At 33.9% G+C, this 26,098-nt stretch overlaps 1 protein-coding gene across 1 annotated transcript in view; it reads right to left on the reverse strand.

Annotated features, from left to right (window-relative positions):
- RSPO2 (R-spondin 2) overlaps positions 1 to 26,098 on the reverse strand; it is a 234,721-nt gene that overhangs the window by 87,801 nt on the left and 120,822 nt on the right. The window contains exons 3-4 of the mRNA XM_074201113.1: positions 25,451 to 25,639; positions 1,003 to 1,146 (exon numbers count right to left, since the gene is read on the reverse strand). Of these exons, the coding sequence (XP_074057214.1) occupies positions 1,003 to 1,146; positions 25,451 to 25,639 (333 nt within the window). The remainder of the gene's footprint in view (positions 1 to 1,002; positions 1,147 to 25,450; positions 25,640 to 26,098) is intronic.

The raw sequence follows: 26,098 nt of genomic DNA on the forward strand, positions 1-26,098 counted from the left end.
ATATATATATATATGTGTATATATATATATATATATGTATCTTAGCCACTCCAATAAAGGTTTTTTAGGCAACACTATGTGCTAAGAACAGTGTGTATCATCCCAAATTCATCATGTAATCATAAAAATGAAAATCAAGAGAAAAATTTACTTTATTTCTGATTGAAATAAAATTCTTAAATCAAAATCTAGAAATTAGTTGGTCTCTAAATTCCAACTGCAGAATATAATAATTCTGAATATCTCTGTGATATTTTGTTTTTATATGATTATTAACAAAAGTAATACATGGGAAGTTTGTATTACAAATTTCTTATCCTAAGAATTTAAATTTATTAAACAATGATGAAGATAGTATTACCATATAGAATGATTTATTCATTCAGCAAGAATTTCTCAAATCCCTGGGGAAATGGGACAAATTTTTAAAAAAAAGAAAAGAAAAAGAAAGAAAAAAATAATTTTGCTCTTCAGAAGCTTACATTCCACTGGAAGGCCTGATGTATGATATTTTATGTGGATACAACCAACCATAGTTTATACTTTTAATAAAAATGCATGATTTTCATGCAGTTGAAATTCTGCAATGATGGAATAACAAAACTTTTGGAATTTGGAGTCCCAAAGAAGAAGGCTTAACTGAAGTGCTATACCTGAAAATTTTAAAAGAAAATAAAAATGAAAAAATACCTCTTTGAGAACAGTTACTATTATTTTATTGAGCTAAAAAGAAATACATATATTGCTTAGATAATAAACTTTAAACTAATAGCTAATAATTACTTTCTATAAGCAAACAAGCCATTATTAGCTATCAGCAGAATATCAAAAATGCCTGAGAATATTCAACTCAATAATTCAGTAAATCAACACAACTCATCAATTTTAGTATTAATTAACAATGGAGTTCAAGTGGACAATGAGAAATCAATCCATCCAATTTTATAAAGACACAGGTTTTGAAAGGAGCTACAGTTTTGGAAGAAATTAAAGACCACTCACCAACACATTCCATGGTTTCTTCTAATGGTGCAAAACCATCAGGACATTCATGAAAACAGCGGCCTCTGTGCAAGTAAAAACCTGCTTTGCACTTCGTACAAAAGTCTTTGCTAAAGCAAGAGTCACAGTTTTCTATTCTGCATCCTAAATTTTTTTTAAAGAAAAAGAAATTCAGAGTAAGAAACACTTCATTTGAAATCATTATTCTCACAGAATGCTAATGACCAAAATTGTAATTCTTCCTTTTCATATCTATTAATACTGTCCCTTTTAAATCATTCTCAGTCCCCAATTTACCACCATACAATCAAAAGAAAAGCAATCATTAACTGGCGTCTAAACTTATAGCCACATGAGAATGTTCAGAACTTTTTGAACAACCTTCAAATAGATTTAATTTTTTTATAAAATAAAAATTTGGATTGATTCTGGGCTTTAAAAATAAAAGATCAGAGAAGCTTAAACAGGATTACCACACAACTACACATGTACACATAATTGGTATAACTTCTGGCTATCTATTAAACAAAAGGATAGTTGATTCTACAAATTAGTTTGCCCAGATTGCAGATTCCTCTGAAACCCAATACAGAAAGCTCAACACAGAAAGAAGATTCTTCGTAATGATTTCATGTTGAATTGATAATTAGGTGACTGACCTAATTCTTATTAGGACTTATTTTTACTGATTGCTTAGGTCATTGATGAAAACAAATAAAACTTTACAGTGATTTTGCAGAGATTTTTTTTTCTAAATGACATTTGTCGAGATAAAAGAATGAGGGCATGGAGGTTTAAGATGAGGTTCAAAGCAGGAATTAATGGATAGACTAATCTTCCTATGAGCTATTATATTACTGCTTACATGTGAATTTTCCCATTGTTCTTATGATGCCTTCTATGACCACCTCAGTGCAATGCTAACATTGAATTTGAAACTTTAAAGTAACAAAAGAATTGAAAGACAAAGAGCTTAGTCAGAAAGATAAAAATAAAACCTAAAATGGTGCATATTTTTAAAATTTATTCTGAAAACATAGGTTGAGGGACAGCTAGGTGGCACAGTGAACAGAGCACCAGCCCTGGAGTCAGGAAGACTTGAGTTCAAATCCAGCCTCCTTGCTTAGCTGTGTGACCTTAGACAAGTCACTCAAACCCCATTGCCTTAAATAAATAAAAATTAAAAAAAATAAAACATAAGTTGATAAGAGTAATGAAAAATGGAAAAAGCAACATATAGAATATGTTGAAAAATAACATAGAATAATAAATATAAAACACAGTTAGTTCTCCATACCTTCTAAGTATCAAGTGGCTTTACTTCTTGATATCTGTGTGACCTTGGATAAATCACTTAACTAACTTAGGTTTCAATTACCTCATCTATACAATCAAAGGATGCAACTCCTGACAGAAACAATGGATTCAAAATGGAAAGTATATAATACACATTTTTGCATGTGTCAAACGAGGAAATTTTATTTTCTTTATTGTACATTTGTTACACAATTTAGGTTTTGTTTTTGTTTTTTTGCCTCTCTATGGGGGAAAAGAGAGGATAGAGAGAGAAAATAATTCTTAACTGGAAAAATGTATAATCTAATAAAATAAGTATTGGAGTAGATGATCTTTGTTATCTTTCTCAACTAGCAACATATGATATTATGATCTTATAATCCCAGTTGGTCTGTTTAGGGAAATAAGTAACTAAAAAGATAAAGTTATTGAAAGAGGAACTGAAGAAAAGCACATACAAATGATATATCATTCATTTGGGGAAAGAATTCTTTTGTGCACAGGAAAATACAAAGTTTATTTGGTTTTTTTTTTTTAGGTTTTTTGCAAGGCAAATGGGGTTAAGTGGCTTGCCCAAGGTCACACAGCTAGGTAATTATTAAGTGTCTGAGGTCGGCGGATTTGAACCCAGGTACTCCTGACTCCAAGGCCGGTGCTTTATCCACTACGCCACCTAGCCACCCCACAAAGTTTATTTGTTTGGAATCATAACTTAACATGCATTACAAAAAAATTTCATATGCAGTCAGTTAACCTCTTTAAATATGGTCACATATCTTATCTCCATAAAAATGTAGAATTTTATGCTGAATTTCAAGCAAAGTTAAATTGTTAAATAAATTATTGCATCTGTACAAAATGTTTAAAGGAATATAAGTAAGGGAAGAGAACAACAAAAAATTATTAAATTAGAATAATTAGAAGATTAGACTTTATAAAGTACCTAAAAAGTTTAACTCCTAGTTAAAATGCACCTTTGCAATAATATAATCTTGTTGGACACATGAAATTATAGCAATATACATTTGAAATTCTTTTCATGAAATACTGGCCTTTTTAGTACTCATATTTTCCATTTTTAAAAATTTTTACTGAATTCTTTCATATTTATAGAATGTGAATCCTCTTAAATGGTATAATTTTTTAGAAATTCTGGGTACACAACAATTCATGTTGTTTAACTAGTTTTGGGTACTCACTTCAGCAAGGCAATAATTTTATTCTTCCCTGATTCCATAGCCCACTACTCAAAGAAATTGTCTATTTCATCATTTAAGTTTTCCCCTTCTCTCAGGTGAAGATGTCTGAGGATTTCCTCAGAAAACTGAACCCTTTATCATTAAACTTACTTTTCTTCCACTTCTCTTCAGTTCAAGACTCTTGGGACTCATTTCTCACTCTCAATTTCTTTACTCTCTCTCATATGGCCTGGATGCCACAGTAGGAAATCTAATTTATTATCTTCTTATTTTGAGCTGACTTATGATAGTTCCATTCAAGCTTGTGCTTTGGCTCCCCAAAATTTTCTTGAACATTTATGGTTAACTCATATTGATCTCAATCTACCTTGGTTGCTACTCTTAGCTGCTTTGTTTAACATGTGATTCACATGCAGGCTCCCTTGTTTAAATTCTACATAATGCAAACCTTCCAGAGCTTGGACTAGAGGGAATCATGCCTATTTTCTGGTTTACTTTCCTCCACAAACTAATACGTTTCCATCAAAAACTATTTCAGATTTTGGAATTTAATCTTGACACCAACAGATTGTTCAAATATCTCCCTCTACCAAACTCACATCTTCATTATCCTTGAAAAACAGAAAAAAAATCTCTGATAATCTCAATCATGGTCTTGAGCTACTTCCTTTCCACTCAGAGGTGGTATATTTAAATGTATTCAAAAGATAATTGAACTTGCAGTCAGAAAGAAAGGTGTAATCCAACCTCTCTTGGCCTCAGCTTCCTGATCTGTAAAACTGACTCTACAATTCCCGCTAGCTCTGAATCCCTTATTCTTTGACCTGGCTTCTACATTATTCTGGTTCTCCTACTTATTTGCTATTCCTTATCAATTTTTTTTTGCTGCATCATCATCATCTATCTCATATTCCCAATGCTGTTACCTCAGTGGGAACCTCTCTCCTCTTCTCTTTATATCTTTATATATATATATATATATATATATATATATATATATATATATATATATATACATATATACATATATACACACACACACACACACACACACACACTCTCTAGGCATCTTCATCAGCTTCTATCTCTCTTCAGAAGACTGACAAATTCAGCCCTAATCCTTCCTTCTAAAATTTAAACTCACACAGACAGTTGTCTGTGAATCATTTTATACTAGATCCCAGAGATCTCTCAAATTCAACATGCTAAAAATGCAACTTATTATCTATGCCCTGATAATCACCTTTTTTCAAACCTTCCTATTTATATGGGAAGTACTATCATTCTTCCAGTTTCCCAGGTTCAGGACCAGACTCTTATCCTTGACTTCACACTTTCCTTCACCCCACATATGAAATTAGTTGCTAAATCTCACTTATATCCTCCAAAACAAGCCTTGTATATGATCACTTCCTCTACTTCAAATAGTTAACCCTTCTCACCTACTCTACTACAGTAACCTCCCAGTTGGTCTCCCTGCCTCAAGTCCCTTTCCTTTCCAGTCTCTTTAATACAGAAAACAGGGTAAACTTCCTCAAGTGCAGATCTGATTATGTCACTCACTGCTCTATACAAACTTTGAGTGAGTCCCTACTATGGACAGACCAAAGAACTTCCTCTCTTGAGCATTTGAAACTTTTGCAAATGTGGTTCCAAGCTTCAAATATATACATTATTATTCATTCTGCACTTTGCAATCTACCCATAGTAGCCTCTACTCTGCTCCTCATAAAAAGTTCTCCATTGTTCATTCTTTTCCTGTAATTTGAACATGCAGCCATTCCTCATGTTTATCCTTCTAATTGTTAATGTTCTCCCTCCCAAGCTACTTTGTTATTGTTCTTTATATTTATTCTGATATGCACTTGCTTACTCTGTTGGAATACAATTTCCTTAAGAGCAATGATAATTTCATTTTTTGTCACTCTATTTCCAGGGGCTGGCATATAGCAAGTAAGGAGTCAGTTTTGGCAAATGACAACTATTTACAGAGAAGCTCATTTTTTTCCATAGAACCCAATACATTGAATAGATTACTGTAATGAATTTATGGGAAAACACAGACAAAAGTTGATAAGAATAGGTATACATGAACAAACTGTGATTTGTGGAGGGAATACCCACATTAATGACAAATGCAGAACATACATATAACATGACTAAGAATGTGATTAGAAAAGGAGAAAAAAATACACATGAAAATTCCTAAGTAGTCTACAATTAAGCCATATGAGATGGAAATTAGTTCACCAAAGTTCTTAAATTTTTACTTTCTATTTTAACTTAAGATACTATATTAGAATTAGAAGGAATATTGGATACTATCTAGTCTATGACCCTCATTAAGAAGAAGAAGAATCTGAGATGGAGAGGCTAATTGATTGATTCAAAGTCATACAAATAGCTAGATCCTCTGACTTCAAATCTAGCATTTTTCCCCATTGTTTACACTGACTACCTTCAGAAAATATGTTCTGAATGCCAGAGTCACCAAGGATGGGTAAAGATTTCTCACACTGAAATCATGTAAATATGCTATTTTTGAAGTTTGAAGATTTTTAATTGTTTAGCTGTTTTCAGGCTTTTAACAATAACTTTAAGCACTGTTGTTTATAATTTCTCCTCAAAAACGCAACAATTTATAAATAATGGTAAGAATTTTAAAAGCTCACTAAATTTCATTGCGGAAAACAATTTTCCCAACTAGGAGTTCTGATAAAGGTCTCATTTCTAAAATTATATAGAGAATTATATCAAATTTGTAGGGTTACAAGTCATTTCCCAATTGATAAGTGATCAAAGAATATAAATAGACAGTTTTGAAATGAAGAAATTAAAGCTGTATATAATATAGGGAAAAATGCTCAAAATCATGATTGATTAGAGAAATGCAAATTAAAACAACTATGAGTTATCACCTCAAACCTATCAGATTCGCTAAGATGACAAAAAGGGAAAATGATCAATATTAGAGAGGTTGTAGAATGATTGGGACATTGATCCAACTATTCTGGAGAGCAATATTCAACTATGCCCAAAGAATAATAAAAATGTTCATTCCGTCCCCTTGACCCAGAAATTCCAATTCTAGGTCTATATCCAGAAGAAATCATAAAAAAAATGGTAAAGTCCTACATGTTCCAAAATATTCATAGCAGCCATATTTGTAGGGGCAAAGAATTGGTAATTGAAGGGATGTCTATCAATTGTACAATGGCTAAACAAGTTATGGCATATGAACACTATGGAATACTATTGTTCTATAAGAAACCATAAATGGTCAGACTCTAGAGAGGCATGGAATGAGTTACAGGATCTGACACTGAGCTAAGGGAGCAGAACTAAGAGAACAATGTACACATTAACAACATTGAGATGATCAACCTTGATGGAAGCAGTTCCTCTCAGCAGTTCAGAGAGCTAGGACAACTGTATTAGGCTGGCTAGGGACAATGTGATCCCTATCCAGAGGAAGAAAAACAAAACCTTTCAGAATCTGATAAAACACTTTTATAAAAATTATGTAACTCTTTCCTACAATCCTAGTTCCTCATAGCAAAAATAACTAACTTGTAAACATGATTATCAAAATTATGTATGTACAATGTTAACCTGATTGTTTGCCACTAAGGGGAGGGGATGGAAGGAAATTTTGTAACTTCAAATATACATATGCATAAGTATGAATGTTGAAAAATTTTTCATAACATGTATTTGGAAAAATAAAATATCAATTAAAAAATAAAATAAAATTCGGCATTGCTAATTACTCTTATATCAATAGAAGCTAAATCTGGAAGTAAATGTTATTTAAAAAATGGGCCAGAAACTCATCTTGGCTATAATAGTGACCCATCTTAGGAAAATATCAAGGGCAAAAAGCCAGATCAACTGAATGATTTTGGTCATCTTGGGCCCAAGGCAAACTATTTCTTATTTTTATCTGAGGACAGAAGGAAGCCTGAGCTCTAAGACTGGCGATAACCCTATTTGCAAGGAAGATATAGGTCACCTCATAGGATATGAGTTTTATGACAAGATAGTCTTAATGAACCATGGAAGGGTTCTAAGAAATGGCCTGAATTCTTAAGATCAAGTAGGAAAACATTTATTTGAGGTGGGTGACATGCATAAAGTAAAAAAATAAGCATAGATCTAGTTGCAAAAGCAGGTATATATTAAATTTTCTTTGCTTTACATTTAATATATTTAGGACCAAGTGTAAAAGATAATGACTGAATTATTGATAACAGGAAAGTCAGATGAGAAAATGTGTAAAGTGAAAAAATATATAAAGCTTTTCATTAAAGGGTAAACGATTCTCACAAGAACTCTATAAGTTGTAATGAGTCTCTCAAGGTCAAATAACTAATGAATCCTAAAGTCTTTGGCCTACAAGTTAGGAGAGATCATCCAATCCAACTCTGTTGTTCTATAGATGCTGGAAGGCAGACTGGATAATCTCATCTATGCTAAAAGATGACAGTTGGTGACTCTATGGATAGACTACTGGGCTTGGAGTTGGATAAAGGAGTTCAAATTCAGTCTTAGACACTTCCTAGTTGTGTGATCCTGGCCAAGTCACTTAAACTCTGCCTCACTGATTTCCTGGATCCATTGGAGAAGGAAATGTCAAACCAATCCAATATCTTTCCCAAGAAAACCACAAATGGGGTCAGGAAGGGTTGAATATGATTGAAACAACAGAACATGTCAAAGGATATTATTTAAAATAGGAACTACTCAGTTTGAAGCTAAACACAAAGTTAATCTATACATTCTGAGTGGAAAAATAGAACGTGCAAAGCCAATCAGAAGCAGAGAGAAAATCAAAGCTCTGTCCCACACAAGGAATCATTTACCATTTCATAAAACTCTTTAGTAGGTAGTACAGCTCTCTGTATTTCAGATATTTTTACTTCTCTCCAGGGATTATTCTTGTACTCTCTTAATTTCCTTTGCCCTTGAAAAAAGGGAATTATAGGAAAACTATCCAAAGCTCTCAAATCCCTTCCCCTCCCTTCTTGCAATGGTTAACTGGTTTGCCACAGATTCAGACTTGTAATGTCTTTCCTAGTAGCTTTACCGTGATGTTTAAATATTTATATCTTGCCCACCCACATAAAATGATCTAAAGAGACATTAAGGCTCATAGAATAGTATGAGCTCGACAACTAACAGTCAAACACACACACAGAGAAAACTGGCTGTATGCCTCAAAGATTCAAGTAGTACACACTCTACAGCCTTTTCATGTCCCTTTTTGTTACAATTATAATCCTGGAGGCTGAAAAATAAACCTGCCAGTCTTGATTCTATGGGGTGGGATCAGAATAAAGAGCTATAAAGCAGGTGAGAAAATAAGCATGATGGAGGAAAAAATTAGTTATTGTGCAATTGGAGTACACTATGGGACTACCTGGACAGAAAGAAGAAATGGATGAGGAGTTTGGCAAATAGACAACAGGGAGAGGAGTGTAATAAAGTGGTAATGGAAGACTTCAATTACCCACACATATGGTAAATTTCATTATTCAAAAATGGATGAATTTGGGGCAGCTAAGTGGCACAGTGGATAGAGCACCGGCCCTGGAGCCAGGAAGGCCTGAGTTCAAATGCGGCCTCAAACACTTAATAATTGCCTAATAATTAATAATTGCCTTGGGCAAGTCACTTAACCCCATTGCCTTAAGTAAAATTTGAAAACAAATAAAAAAATTGTAGGAATCAACAGGGAGAAGTTCTCTAAATCTGAATCCCATTAATCAAGTATAATAATAAAAAGAAGTAATCATAGTAGTAGTAAGTGGCATATATATAATATTTTAATCTTTGTAAAGTGATTTAAGGATATCAACTCATGTTAATCCTTCAAAAACACTAAAGTTTGTTGCTACTGTTATCCTCATTTTATGGAATAGGAAAACTGGGATAGACTGATTGCTAGGGTAAAAATGATGGGAATCATTTATCAGGTGGCAACTCCATACTAAAATCTGTGATAGAGAAGGAGAGGAAATGGGAGCACAGACTGATAGGTAACCTAGATTAGGGGAAAGCAGATTTCAAAGAGTTCAGGGGAAAAAAGTAGGATTCTAAGAGCTGAAATGCTTCAAGGGACATTAATATGGAAAATATTCAGCAATAAAATTTGAAGACCCAAATAAAAACAACTCCAATAAGGAAAAAAATGAGTTTTTCTAAAGAAATTAATGTGAATGCAAAGGAAAGTCACTAACAGAAATTTTCAAAGATATGGATAATTTTCATAAATGGACACTGTCAGAATTGACTTTGTCTCTATTTGTACTGATAGATTTTTTCCCATTTTTAAGAAAACATAATTATTCTACCAGATTGGAGGAAATGGAAAAAAGGCAAATTAACTTAAAATAATAACAAAATTTTCTTTTAAAATAAAATAATAACAACAAACAACAATAAAAAATGTTACAGGATGAGGAAATCCAGGTAACTGGAGATGAAAATGCATATAACATGATCTTGTAAAAATCATTAAGGAGTATAATTGCAAAGCTACTGTGAGTCATAACATATTAGAAAGGAATAAGGGGAAGAAACAAGCATTTATTAAGTTTCTGCTACATGTCAAGCACTGTGAAAAGTACTTGACAAATATTTCATTTTATCTTCACAATAGCCCTGGGAAGCAGGTTCTATTATTCTCTCACTTCACTATTGAAGAAACTGAAGCAGATGGAAGTTAAGTAACATGCTAAAACTGTCCGAAGTCTCATCTGAATTCAGGTCTTCCTAAATACAAGCCCAATATTCTACCCACTAAAGCACTTAGCTGTCTCTGAAGGAAAGAAAAATGGAAAGAGTATCATAAGATTGGAAAAAGGCAATTTTACCTTCAAATTTTCCAAATAGAGAAGGGAGCAGAAATTTTATACTACAAGCCATTCAGTTACTGAGAAAATTCTAAAATGGATTATTGGAGAGATTGTTGATGAACAACTCAAAAGGGATGAGATAATTTCCAAAAGCCAACATGATTTCATCAAAAACAAGTCAGTTGTCAAAGAATAACTTTTCTATTTTTTTAAAGATTTACTAAATTTGTAGGATTGTATGAACATAGTTTAACTATATTTAGCAAAGTTTTGATAAAGTAGTTCACCCTCTTGTTGAGCTTATGGAAAGATATGGAGTAGATTCAGAGCTGCTTGGATGGCTGAACTCAAAATAATTGTTAATATTTCAAGGTCAATGTGGAAGAAGGTTTCCAATGGGATATGCTAGGGAACCTAGAACCTTGGGAATCTCTCAGTGATCTGAATCTGATCGTCAAATTTGTTGGTGATCCAGAACTGGAAGGAATAGACAACCTTGTGGATTAGAATCAGGATCAAAAATTATCTATACATCCCTGGGCTGAAACTAACAAGATATAATTCAGGAGGGATAAATTTTAAGTCTTAACACCAAAAAATCAACTTCACAAGTATAAAAGTTACACAACAGTTGTGCTGGAAAAAATCTGGCGGTCTTAGTGGGCCGTGATCATCACAAGTCAGTAGTGTGATCAGTCAGAAAAAAAAAATAAAACCATCTTGTGTTGTATTAAGACATGCATGATTTGTACAATTAGAGAAGTGATGATAACACTGTTCTCTGTCATTTCCAGACCTCATTTGGAGTACTAGGTTAAATTCTAACTGTCATGGTTTAAGAATGACAAATCAATTGTAAAAAGTAGTTAAAAGACCTTAAGTTTATAATATATGGGAATCAGCTGGACATGGGTAGCCCAGAGAGAGTAGCATTCAAGGCATATGATAGCTATCATTAAGTATATAAAGGATGTCATGTGGAAGTATTCTTGTTGGCTCCAGGAACAATGAGGGTACTGCAAAGGGGTTCAATTTAGGCTCCATGTCAGGAAAAACTTCAAAATCACTATAGCTATCAAAGAGCAGAATGGTACAGATTCCCCTTTGATATCTATTCTCACTCTTTTCTATCTTGTTCTACTTCTTGAGTGTGTCAGTTGTAGGAAGAGGATTCTTTTCATTTATACATTAAGATTAAAAGACTAAGAAAATTCCTTCTTACTTTCAAATTCTGTGATTTTGTAAAATGTGTATCCTGTTCCAAAACATATATCCCATTCAAATTTTAGTCTATCCTTTTTTTGTTTGTTTTTTGGAATTACAGGAGCAGGAATAGTTTCGGAGCATCATAACCAACTCCATCACAGTATTGTCATCCTTTTGGTGGATATTTTAAACATTTCTATATATTATAATCTGCAAAGTGCATTTTACAAATATCTCATTAGGAAACAATCATCAGTGTAAGGATGGTGAAATACAAAGTAAGGGGCTGGGAAAGGAAAGGATAAGGGTAGAATGACTAGCCAAAATGGGGGAAAAATATTGGATTCTCTGTTGCATGTTACTCTGGGTCATCTCATAGACCAGGCTTAAATTTCAAATGAATTTCTGATTATAAAACAAAGAAGAAATTGTTTAAATCCAGAAAAGCAATATTTTACAAGGCAGGAGACTACAATGCAACATTGTGGCTAAACAAATCTTCTGGCAAGGAATCAATAAGTATGTGGGATTGTGGGCTGTAGCATTTAACTGTGGAATACCTTACTTCTTTCTCCTTCAAAATAGCTCCAATTCCCTTAACATTCTAATTCCTAGGTAACAAGATTGGGGGGGGGGGGAGAAGGGAAAAAAAGAAACAGCAAAAAAAAAACCCATAGAATTGCTTTAAAACCAAATACCACCAATAGCCAGGGAATACTTGCCTTATATAAATCTGACATTTTCTAATGGAAAGGAAGGGAGGGAGGGAGGGAGAGAGAGAGAGAGAGGGAGAGACACTGACTACAAAAAATGGTTTTAGAATGCACAAAAGTCATGGAAGCTGGAAGGGACTCAATTAAATTACAGCCAAAATCTGGGAACTATTGAACTTGGTGAACATCGTGAATTCTTAGTACTAAAGATTAGACTAGATAGGCAGTCTGGAAAAGTGTTGTGGGTTAGATGGAATTAAAAGATAAGGCATTCTGAATCAATCATCAGAATTATGCTCTTAAATATTTAAACAATTATTCTAATTCTTTTTAAAAAATGTAAAAAATGACTTTCAATGCAATGTAGAAGTATTTATTACTTATTAGTGTGATTTTTTTCATTTTTGTTGGTATGAGAAGTACAGAATGCACCCCCTTAACTAACTTAGTTTTACAGAATTCCTTGAGGCTCAGAATGGTTGGGGGACACGCCAACTGTTCCTAAACCAGTAGGTGTTAAAGATCACATTTGAAGCAGGTCTTCCTGATTTCACATAACCCACAACACTTTTCCAGATTGCCTATCTAGTTAGGCTAATCTCCAGTTCTCTCAATTCAAGATGTTCACCAAGTTCAGTTGTTCCAGATTTTGGTTGTAATTTAATTGAGTCTCTTCCAGCTTCCATGACATCTTTTTTGGTCTTTCCTCCCTCCCTCTCCAGAAAAAAACAAGATATGAAAGTTTTTTTTTCCTATTGTAGCACCCTCTCAAATTCCCATTCTTTGCTCCTCACAAAGAGCTATAAATATTCTTATGCATCCCTAACCAGAATTTGTTTTACCTCAGACTAATCCCTCTTTAATCTATTCTCCTCAAATTCCACTTCTCTTATTTCTCTATTTAGTGAGTTACCAATGTAAGCTACTCACCCTATCTCCTCTTGTTTATTTGTATAATTGTTTACTTGTGCACCTTTGATTATATGAGAAAAGTTCCCCTAGCCTTCCTTTCTCTTCCCCTCAATCCCATCTATTGTGTTTCTCTTTCCTTCTGCATTCTTTTCTTAAAATTTTCAAGACAGAACAAAATTATCTCTAGGCTTTTTGAATAAGTAGTTTATCTTTGTTTCATCTTTTACCATAGTTCATTCATTCTTATGTTTCTCTTTACTCCTGTGTTTGAACTTCAAAATTTCTCCCCAATTCTGGTCTTTTCATTAGGTATGCTTGGAGGTCCTCTATTTCATTAAAAAAATTCTTTTTCTTTCTCTAACATTATATTCAGTTTTTCTGAGAAAGTTATTATTGTCTGTAAGTCAATACCCTACACCTTCTGGAATATCATATTCTAAGCTCTCTGCTCCTTTATAATAATAATAAATCATGAATGATCCTGATTGTGGTTCTTTCAATCCACCTGCTTATGGTACTTTTTCTTTGACCTAAAAACTCCAGATTTGTATATTATTATACCAAAAGTGTTTGTTTTGGTGTTTCTTTCAGAGAGTGACTGGTGGATTCTTCCAATTCCATTGTGCCCTTTGGTTCTAAGAAATCTGAAAATTTTTCTTTTAAGATTCCTTGAAATAGGAATTTTTTTCTGGTCATGGTAGTCAGATAGTTCAATGATTCTTAAATGTTTTCTCCTCTTTTCCAGGCAAATGCTTTTGTGCTTTGAGATATTTTATAATATTTTCTATTTTTCAGTCTCATTTTGACTTTGTTTTAATTTTTCTTATTGCTCCATGGCTTCTATTTGGTGCTTTTTAATTTTTCAGGGCAAGATTTATTATCTCTTGTGCCAAGATAATTCTGTTTCTATTTATTTCTTCCATAGATCTCCCTTTTTGTCCATTTTTCTCCCTCAAGTGCTCTTATTTCAAAAATTTTTTTTATTTTCTCGGATTCTCTAAGTATGCCATCAAATCATCTACAAAGAATGAAAGGACTTGTTCCTTTATTGCCAATTCTAATTCCTTCAATTTCTTTTTCTTCTATTATTGCTATAGTTAACACACCATAGAAGGTGATAGTGGGAATCCTTGTTTTATCCCTAAATTGATTGAAAATGCTGTTAGTTTATTCCCATTAAATATGATATTTGTTGATGGCTTTAGATAGATGCTATTTATTATTTTAAGGAAAACTCCATTTATTCCTAAACTTTCTAGTGTTTTTAATAGAAATGGATGTTGTATTTTATCAAAGGCTTTTCCAACATCTATTGAGATAATCATATGATTTCTCTTGGTTTTGCTATTGATACATTCAATTATATTGAGTGTCTTGCTAATATTGAACCATCCCTGCCTACCTGGTATAAATCCTACCTGATCATAGTGAATTTTCCTAGTAATAACTTGCTGTATTCTCATTGCCAAAGTTTTATTTAAGATTTTTGCATAAATATTCATTAGGAAGATTGGTCTTTAATTTTCTTTGTTTTGGTTCTTCCTGGTTTAGGTATCAGTACCATGGTGGTGTCATAAAAGAATTTTGGCTCCTAATTTTTTTTAAATAATTTATGTAGAATAGGAATTGTTCCTTAAATGTTTAGTAGAATTCACTTGTAAATCCATATAGACTTGGAGACTTTTTCTTAGGGAGTTTATTAATGGTTTTTTTCATTTCTTTTTGTAAAAACATTTTAAAGTTTTTTTCACATCCAAGAATTCCACTTGAATTTTTGCTCAATTTGTGGGGGCTTTTTTGGTTTTTGGGGGGGTTTTGAGGCATTGCTTGAAGATGATTTGTATTCATGCTGATTTTTATTTGTCTTGAGAGTCTCTATCATGGTAGTAGCTCATTATGATGAGGTTCTTATTTTGATTACCCATTATTCCAGCCTATTTCCTGATTTCAGGATATTACTTCTGGAGGGAAGGTCTGGGATGGTCCTATTGCTGCTTTCTTGGATATTAAGTATGGTTTTATTCCAGAAATTCATGGACAAGCTGGGGTTTCAAAGTTTCCTCCTGAAGTAGGCTAATCCAGTCACAGAAGGGCTGATTGTTACTCTCCCGGTCTCAACTCTGAAAGTTTCAGTATCTCTTGCTATCTGTTGGCTTAGAGTGATGGAATTACGGGTTCTTATTTGGTCTAAGGCTGAGCAAGATGATAAAAGGGAGACTCTTCTCTAGCTTGGAATCTGCTCTGCTGCTACTGTCTTCTGAATTGCCTCCTCCTTTAATACACTATTCAGGGTCTCACACCCCTTTTGCAGGTTCCCTTCTCACTCTACCCTGGATCAGTGACCCATGATTGGGGTAGTGAGTGACAGAATAAACAATGGCAGAGTAAAAAAAATGCTCTTGTATAGATCTGGTTTCTTCTCATATCCTAGTGCACAGACTCTCATTGAATACTGTAGTACTCTATATGCAGCAACCTCCTGTCCTGACCCTGACTGTAAACCTATCTCTCTACGCCAAACATTGCTGGACAAATGACTCAGCATAAATTTTTTTGAATGTTCCCATCAGGATTTGTTGTTACATTTTCTAGATTTGTTTAGAGGAGCCATTTTTATCGCTAATTTTCTTTTGGACTGTAGCTTATTTCACTGCTTCTTGCTAACTCGGCTCTGCCTTTCAATTCCCTCCCCTTTTAAAAATAATACCACAGGTATATCAGGGATGACATATGATGGACACTAAGAATTTTATCAAAAAAAAAAGGTTTCTCAAAACATCCATTTTGAACAGGACAGAAAACTATAGATCATATCTACAACTAAAAGACCCTGGAGTTCAAATCCTTGTTTTGCCATTTGCCTTCAGTAGGTTAATATTCAAGTCATTTCATCTTCCTAGGTCTCAGCTTCCTCTGTTAAATATGTGGTTAGACTGAATGGCCTCCAGGTTCCTTACTAACTCCAAATCTATGCTCCTAATAGGAAATAATACTAAGATGGATTCAGATCTGGTTCAAAGTCTGGCATAAAAAGGAATATCTTTTAAAGAAATTAAGGAACATTGTGTTAGAGCTAATTGAAGCTATGCATAGATTTGTGAGAGCAGGCTTTTTACATTTTCAGTGTGAGTACTTGCCCTATGGGAACTGGCAGATGCTACTAAGCAAGACTTGATTTGCTTTTTTATTGATTATTCAGACTGAAGTAAGTGATGGAGAAAATGTGTGTAATGGAGATTAAATTTAAATGTGCCTGCTGCAGACTTGTTTTCCTTCTCCCCCTGGTGGTTGTATATTTAGCAATAAACCCTAAACCTAAGTCAAAATGAAAGGAAGTTGACAATGGTACACCCTAGGTATATATACTACTAAAGATAGAATCACTGACTTAGAAGAGGAAGGAAGCTTAGAGATCATCTAGGCCAACCTCATCATTTAACAATTGAGAACTTTTCTATCTGGTTTCTGTGGAAAATGTCTATAATAAAATGTGTGGGAGAACAGAAGATGTGAACTGTATAAGGCAAAGAAGGACTTCATGCAGTTGATCCAGAGTCTAAACTACTGAAGTAGGTTAAACATTGAATCTTACTGAAGTGGGTTTTACAAGCAAGAGAAGAAGTAGAAGAACTTAGTGTAAGTAACTTCTCCAGGGTGTTTCAGATTCAACATCTAACCTACTTCACTAGTTCAGACTTCAAATCAATTATATTGTCATTTTGATCTAGACCTGTAATTTGACTGATAAAGAAATTTCAACTGGCCCCCCTCCAACTCAGATCAACACCACATCAATTATCTTAAAGAATTACTTTGGACACTGAGATATTAAGAAAAAGACTGATTTATGGTTAAAAAAATAATGTGTCAGGCAAGACTAGAACTAAGAACCTCCTGAATCTAAGGCCATCCCTCCCATATACTACTCCATACTAAGTTTCCTGTGAGAAGAGTGGGTGCCTAATAATTCATTTATTGAGAGATGAACAAATATTACCAAAATGACATATCTAAACCATTATAGGATCTTCAACATTCTTCAAAGATTTTATCTAGACTTTGCTTGAAGACCTTTCAATGTAGCTCATTCTAATCCATAACGCACAACTTATACTTGGTTTTACAGTTCATTTGTTAGAATCAAAGGGAATGTGATGCCTTCCCATGTTTACTCCTTACTGCTATCCAAGCTTCATATAAATGAATACCATTTCAAAATTAATAACACAAGCATGTATTTATGTAGTGCTCTATAATTTACATGGCATTTTTCTAAAAATTCTCTTTGGTTAATAGGGCAACTATTTTTTCTATGTTTCAGGAAAAGAAAAAAACTTCATATAGGCTGTAACTTGCCTAAGTTTACATGGTTAGTAAGAGGGGACTCAATCTTTGTGATCTCATTAGAGCACTCTAATTATACTCTACTAATTTCCCAAATGAAGCTTAATTTAAGTTATTTTTATATGCCAGTAAACCCTATATTCATATCTCTAAAAGAATGACTTACTTAGGATTATTCACTGACCAGAAATATTCTTACAGCCCTTTATAAACTATGAGGCATGTCACTATTTTTTAAGTCTGGGACATTCTTATTATATTTCGGTGTGTTATTTCCTACATGATTAGCATTGCCAATAGTTCAAATCATATCCTTGTTTTTTAGTCTATAAACTCCAATGGGCCTTAGACAAAAATAATCACATTTCACTATTATAAAAATGTCCAGATGAGTTGGTTACAGCCCAGATATCCATTAAGTCCCTGGCTCTAAAAATTCTAGTACTCTGAGAATAACAAAACTAATTAAGCTGAAATAAGAAAACTCTCCCAAAACATTTTCCATTGTTGGGCAACAACCTGCTTGAATATTCCCGTTTGGTTCTGGTATCAGGTGCAGTTTGGTCCTATAAATGATGAAAAGGCTTTTAGAAATTTTTTTTCATTTAGCATAATATTTGGTCACATCTTCTTGAGATTGTATAGTTCAAGTACTGCTTTTCCCTTAGACTTGTTAAGAACAAATGACTGAGGGACAAAGGAGACATATTGAAGAGGGACATTAATAGTAAACTTTCAGTCAAATATTAAGTACTTACTACAGACCAAGATCTTGCTAAGCTCTGGTGATACAAACCAGGACAAAATTAGAACCTATTTAAGCATAGCTGTTTACAACCCTCTTCCCCATTAGATGGTAAATTCATTGAAAGCAGAGACTGAATGCTTCATCTCCAGTACTCAGCATAGCGTCTGGCACAGAAAAGGTGTATATGAAACATTTGGTCACTTGAAAGACACAGTCATTAAGGAGTACACATTATAGTGAAAAGCAACATACAATGAATTATGTACTTCAAGATATATAAAATATAAATGGGAAGCAACTCTCAAAGAGAGAGCACTAGAGGGAAATTGAGGAAGGCAAGGCTTAAAGAAAGAGAGAAAAGGAAAAGCACTTCAGGTACAGAGTCAGGAAAAGGAATAGCAGTACTGGACTGTGGAGTGCATATAGAGTAGTAAAAGTGTAAGGAGATTGCAAAATTATCAAATGCTCACCACACTCCGTAGGGTGGCCTGAGTCAGATGAAAATGTAGTTCCTGATTTTAATGTGTGATATATTAATTAAAAGAAAGAAATATATAAATATAAAATAAATTTCTAAGTTGATATGTGATCCACCTGGATCCTTGTACAGTTTAGTAGCTTCCTTTTTTTTTTGGTAGAAACTACATATAGAGAAAATATGGTGAGAAGACCATGGAAAACCTCTTGCAAAAGAAGTATTTGAGGGGCAGTTAGGTGGCGCAGTGGATAGAGCACCAGCCCTGGAATCAGGAGTACCTGAGTTCAAATCTCACCTCAGACACTTAATAATTATCTACCTGTGTGGCCCTGGGCAAACCACTTAAGTCCATTGCCTTAAAAAAAACCCTAAAAAAAACAACAACAAAATTAAAAAAATTAAATTAAATTAAATTTTAAAAAGGAAGTATTTGAAAAAAAGCCAGAGATTTTAAAAAGCAGAGGTGTTGTGGGAAAGGGTACCATGCATGAGGGGAGAGCCAGGGTAAAAGCACAAACAAGGCTGATAGAAGAACAGCAAGAAATTCTAAATGACTGAATCACAAAGTGAATGGATGGAAAGTACATAAGAGCATTCTGAAAGACAGGAAGGTATCATGGTGCAAGGAATTTTTTTGCAAGGCAATGGGGTTAAGTGACTTGTCCAAGGTCACACAGCTAGGTATTTATCAAGTGACTGAGGCCAAATTTGAACTCAGATCCTCCTGACTCCAAGGCTGGTATTCTATCTCCCATGCCACCTAGCTGCCCCAGTGCAAGGAATTTTGAATGCTATGTATTATTTACATTTTATCCTAGAAATTATAAGGAAATATTTTACTTTTGTGAACTGGAGTTGAAAACATGGGGTAGTATCTGAAACACAGTCAGACCTCCACTTTAGATAAATGACATTGGCAATTATGGGGAAGATGGATTGGAATATGGAAGGGAGTCCAATAGGAAAAGACCAATTTCTACATAGGTGGTAAGACCCTGAACAAGATGGCAGCTGTGCAAAGAGAGAAAAGGGGACAGACACAAGGTAATATGAAGGTAAAAATAATGGGACTTGGCAATTGTTTGGATCTATGAGGTGTGCAAAGCTGATAAGATATGGATGATACTAGACTAGAGAATCTGGGTGATTGAGGGAGGAGTGGAATGGTTTTAACCTTAATATAATGGGGATGTTTGTCACAGGAGCAAAGTTGGAAAGAGACAGAGGAATTCTGTTTTTGAACTAAGTTATTTTGCAAAGTCCAAGGAAAATCCAGCTCAAGATTATAAAATGGATACATCTTGCAATGTGAGATTCATGTTCAGCAAAAAGACAAAGATGGGCCTCTAGATCCAGAAGTCATCTTCAGTAATAATTGAAACCATGAAAGCTAATAAGATTGCTAAATTAGAGAGTTCAGACTAAAGAGAGAAGGGTTCAGTACCAAGACTTAGGGTATGATCACAATTAGTAAATTTGACAAAAATCAATATCCAATAAAGGGAAATGAAAAAGACTAGTCAGACAGGTAGGAGGAGAACTTGTCCTGGATTTCTAGAGAACAGAGAATATCCAGAAGGAGAGCTGTCAACAGTTTCAGATATTACAAAGAAATCGAGAATGATGAATACTGAAAAAAGACTGTTAATTTTGGCAGAGATCATTAGTAACTTTGGAAAGAAAATTTTCAATTGAATTACAAAGTCAGATTGCAGAAAGTTGAGGAATGAGTGATAGGAAAGGAAGCAGAGACAGCAAATGTAGATAGTGGCATATGAATAAGATATAGAAGAACAGAGGACCTCTATGGATCTTGCTAATTGACAGGGATTGCAGGAAAACTATTACTAAGGGCCTTGCTTCAATTAACTCAAATAACCTAATAAGGTCAATTGACTGTGAGTGATTGAGACTGAGAGAAGTTCAGAGAATCAAGGATTATCTGGAAGGAGAAGTGAGGAGGGATGGAGGGGGAGGAGAAGAGAGCATATAGTTTAATCCTTTCATCTTTTTAAAGATGAAGTCAGAGCCTGGAGAGACAAGGGAACTTATTCAAGATTACACAACTGGCTGCTGTCTAGCAATGATCTATTCTTTTTTTTTTTTTTTTTTTTTGCAAGGCAGTGGGATTAAGTGACTTGCCCAAGGTTACAAAGCTAGGTAATTATTGAGTATCTGAGGCTGGATTTGAACTCAGGTCCTCCTGACTCCAGAGCTGTTCGGTGCTCTATCCACTTCGCCACCTAGCTGCCTCCCAATAACCTATTCTTAGCCCTGGGACACTTTAATGTTAGGAAAGACTGAAGACTGAGAATAAACCATTGAAAGGGCATTTGATTATAATTTTAGGTTCAGAATGAACTATGTTTGGTTTTGTTTGCTTTGTTTTTAAACCTTGAAACATCAAGATGGGAAATTGTACCTTGAACTTTTTTCTTTAAAAGGTTTGAAAATGCTTCTTTGTTTGTGTCATTTTATGTTTAGCTACTTTAGAGAAGGGATGAAATTTCTTCCATTTAAGAGGGAGATTTATGATTAAATCAGATGGGCTGCAACAGCAATATTCTACTTAGAAATTCCTGAGTTCTATCCATGCCATACTCCCTTGAATCAATAGCTGGTGAAAGGCTGTGTACCCAAAGAGCAATTTGGATTAGGGAATTTGATAAAAAGAATTTATTGGAAGCCAAAAACTCTTAAGTTTTACAGATAAGGAAATATGGCCCAGAAGAGGTTATTTTGCCCAAGATTAAGTAGCTACTGATAGCAGAATTGGGATTCAAACCCAGCTCTGAACTTCCAACCAAAATATCACAGTCCACTAGAAATGCTTACATATTAATCTATTCTAATACTTTTATCAAAAGATTCCATATCACAAATAGAAATTCTTCAGAAGGATACTTTAGCTTTAAAGAATTTTATAAAAATTAATTCTAAGAGACATCAATGGTAGAGTGGGGAAAAAATGACTTTTGATTCAGAAGACCCAGGCAGGTCCAAATCCTGGCCCTGCTCCTTTACTACTCTGTTAATACTGTGTGAGTCATTTAACCTCCATGGGTCTCAAGCTCCTCATGTGTAAAATGGATAGAGTTGTACTGAATAATCACTTAAGTCTCTTTCCAACTCTAAATCCATAAACTTGAAGCATGCCACAAATAAACACTATGAATTAGCTAACTCATAGAAATCATCCTTGATATCAAAGTTGTGATTTGAAATCCTCAGCATTCCTCTTGTTTAGTTTGATTTTTTCTACAGATAGGCTTGAAATCATTTTGCTGACTAAAAAAAGTACACAAGTGACTCCAAAAGGGCTAATTTTTAAACTCCTTACAATTTTAGAAAGGGTGTGTGGGTGAATGGGTGTGTCTGTGTATTTGTATGTGATGGCTAAAGTTCAATTGCCAACTAATGTCCATGGCAGGGGTACCTAAGAGTTTGGGCCATTCATGACCATAAATAAATACACTCAGATGTTTAATAAATTCCTGTAGAAGACAGAGGATTTATAAGCATATTTGAATTTCAACAAGCTTGTATTTCACACCAAGAAACTAAGTTAAGTCAACACTCTACACAGTGTTGCCTCTGGTTAACAGTTTTAACTGTTACCTTTAAAAACTAAAGTGTAAATAGAAGATCATAGGACCATATTTTTAAAGTTGGAAATGAGCTTATAGGTCATTTGATCCAAATCTTCATTTGAGCTTGAAGTGTCACAGAATTTGAGTGACATTTATTATGACATAAATTTATTAATTGGTCTTCATCCAACCATCCACCTCTGCCTTGAAGAGGATTCTTCCTCAACTTTATATCCCTATTTTCTATGCTAAAATAAGAAATGACATTTACATAGGACTTTAATAAAGTACATTACATATTTTGTGTCATTTGCTCTTCATAACAATCTTATATAAATATTATATCTCCTTTTTGAAAATTAGGATACTGAGGTTCAGAAAATTTTGATGATTTAACTAATGCCATGTACCTAGGAAGTATACATGGTAGGAACTGGACCTAATTCTCCACTGATTCTGTTTGCTCTAACTCCTGACTGCAGCCGAAGTGGCAAATTCTAGCATTGCTGGAAGCTGATGTTAACAGATTGCTAAAGAAAAGTCTATTTTAAGTCTATGTCTTAGATAATGAACTGAGATATTCTAAATCAAAGCTCTTTGTAAACCTTAAAGTATGATATACACACATTAGCTATCAGTATTATTTTTATTGCAAGGCAATGGGGTTAAGTGACTTGCCCAAGGCCACACAAGTATCTGAGGTCAAATTTGAACTCAGGCCCTCCTGTCTCCAGGGCTGGTGCTCTAACTACTGTGGCACCTAGCTGCCTGTCATTATTATTATTTTCTTATCATTTCAACTTCTAATTTGGAATAAGGATATCTATTCAATACTGGTAGGTTATCCAAGATAAACAGGAAATATACATTTATTTGCAAAAGGACTTTGGCAATTCAAAGAATCTTAAAGATCATTATCAAATATCTAGCATTTTTTATAAATTTTATAAATTATATTTTATAAATTAATTATAAATTAAAACAGCCATGTTACTAACCCACTTGCACACCTTGAACAACCAGAGAAATGATCTCAGATCAAAAGGAAAAAAGAAAACCTTTAAGTCCACTGATTTACAACAAGTGTAAGTACAGCAAAGCAAAGGAGTTATTTGTGTAACTACTTTATAAGGTTGACTCACAAAATCGTTATAATCCTTCCTCTTTCTTTGTCAAACAACTTCCAAATAGAGTCTTCATTTTAAGGAGTGCATGCGAAACCTTGTCCTTGATAAAGTTTTTTTCTGAAAAGGGTCCTGCTCATAGTCCACTTTGATGGTATTACCAACTTAATCACAGATGGACAATCTGAACTGTATCTTCCACCAAAATAGAATCAGTTTCTAAGTGTAAAGGGATCTTAGAGGTCCATTTACTGAAACTCCCTCATTTTAAAGAGTAGGAAGCAGAGGCCCAGAAAGATTAAGAAAAATGTCTAAGATCACAACTGCAATGAGGTAGAGATTTGATTCCTAGCAGCCTAACAGTGCTCTTTTCTCTACTGTGCAGCTTTCCCCAATAATGTTCACTTGTAAGACTGAGAGTCAGGAACTTGGTAGAAGGAAAGTCTCTTAATCAAGGTAAGAATTGCCAAAATTGGGGGCAGCTAGGTGGCACAGTGGAGAGAGCAACTGCCCTGGAGTCAGGAGGGGCTGAGTTCAAATGTGACACTTAATAATTGCCTAGCCGTGTGATCTTGGGCAGGTCACTTAACCCCACTGCCTTAAATAAATAAAATTTAAAAAAAAGAATTGCCCGAATGGGTCTAGTCTCTTCAAGAGAGTCTTTTATTCAAAGCTGCTGAGCTGATTAGTTCAAATTAACAATGTTCCAAAGTATATACTTTATATTAAAAAGACTGACAGAAATTAAACCAACTGGATGTTTGCTTAGAGAACTGCATCTTTCTCCAGCTATTCCTAGCCTCATTTACCTAGAGCTAGAATGAATTCTCAATCTAGTCCAACTGACTTAATTTATAGATGAGGAAGACTAGGTCCCTGGAAGTTAAGTGACTTTCACAAAGCCACAAAGATAGTAGCAACTTAATTCCCTAGAAATTTAAAGCTACTATTTTTTCTAAAGATAAGTAATTATGTTTTCATTACCATAAAACTATCTAGTTATAATCATTCTTCAACATTAGCCTTTTCTCATTCCAGTTACTCAAGCCCTCCTCACCCCTTAGCCTACCTCAATAGTCTCCTCATTTGTCTCTATGCTTTAAGTTTCTTCCTTCTAAATTCCTTCATACAGCTAACCAATGATTTTCTTAAAGCAAAAGTCTGAATATGTTACTCCCTTCCCTCCCTCCAAATATTCTAATGGCTCCCTATTACCTCTAGAAATATAAACTCCTCTGGTATAACTGGTATAAACTCCTCTTCACAACTTGGTCTCATTTTAGCTTTTAGTCTTTTTATACTTCTTATACTTAGCCTTCTTAATCTTTACATGGTCTATAATTCACTGAGACTGGCCCAATGTATGTTGCTCACACATAACACACAACTGTACAGCCTTCACTATTTTGAACTGGCTGCTTCATAACTAGAATAAATGTCTTCCTCCCTTTGTGCCTCCTGCAAGTTTTAACCCAACTCTTACTTCTATACAAAGTTTTTCCTGTGCTCACCAGTTATTGGTACCTTCCTCCTGAAGGTTATCTTTTATTTGCTTTGTATATTCTAAATAAAAACAGCATATATTATCACCCCAACTGGAATGCAAAGTCTCAAGTTTAGAATTATTTCTGTCCTTAAATCTCCAAATTTAGATTTCAGGCACAATGCCTAAAATAAATGTTTAATATGTTTGTTGATTGGCTGAATTATCATTCTTTCCACTCCTTAGAGATCAAATTTCCTCCCACTTATGCTAATCAATTTTTTGTTTTATTACATTTATTTCATTCATTTCACATAAGAATAGTAAAATCTTTATCCTTACACAAAGGTAAAAGTACAGAGATATTACTTTTTGTTATAAATGGTAATTTAAAATATTTATGCTTTATATTAAGACATACTTAAAATATATATTGATATGTCAGTTGCTATTCACATTAAATAGCTAAAAAAATTTTAAAAGGATTTAAATGCTCACTTGCACATCTGTTCATGTCTGGTGCTCTATGTCCATAATACCCTGATGGGCATGAATGTAAGCACTCTCCATACTGTCTCATCCCTTCTCTTCGCAGAAAGAAGAATAACTTTTGTTGGCATCTGCTACATCCATTATCCTTTGAACAAGATAAACAACCTTTGCAAATTGGATTTGATACGTAGCTAGCTGCAAAACAAAAACAAAAAAAAAGTAAGATGTACAATTTCGAAAAGTTAGGTGTCTTAGGAGGATGCAAAAATGTAAGAGAAAAAAATTAATTGGACATTAGTGATTAGAAAACTAAAATTTTACATCAGAAAATAGTTTTTGCAATATAGCAACAATAATATATAGAGGTTATCAAAATTAACATTAACTCTAAATTTAGTTTGTTTTTTCAGAGCACATCATGGTGTAACTTAATGAAGCCAGACTAGAAATGATAGCATTTGAATCATATCAATTCTAAGGCTAGAGAAGTCTAGCATTAAGGAAAACTGGTAATAAAGATTATATACAGAAGACTTCCAACCTTGCCTTCTCTGAAAGCTATGTTTCAAAATTTCAAACTATACCTCTGAAAAATTAGTATTAAATATTCTTAAATAAACCAAGATCTGATCACCATTATTTGTTTCAATTATG

The sequence above is a fragment of the Macrotis lagotis genome, chromosome X (assembly GCF_037893015.1).
Source record: "Macrotis lagotis isolate mMagLag1 chromosome X, bilby.v1.9.chrom.fasta, whole genome shotgun sequence".
NCBI lineage: Eukaryota > Metazoa > Chordata > Mammalia > Peramelemorphia > Peramelidae > Macrotis > Macrotis lagotis.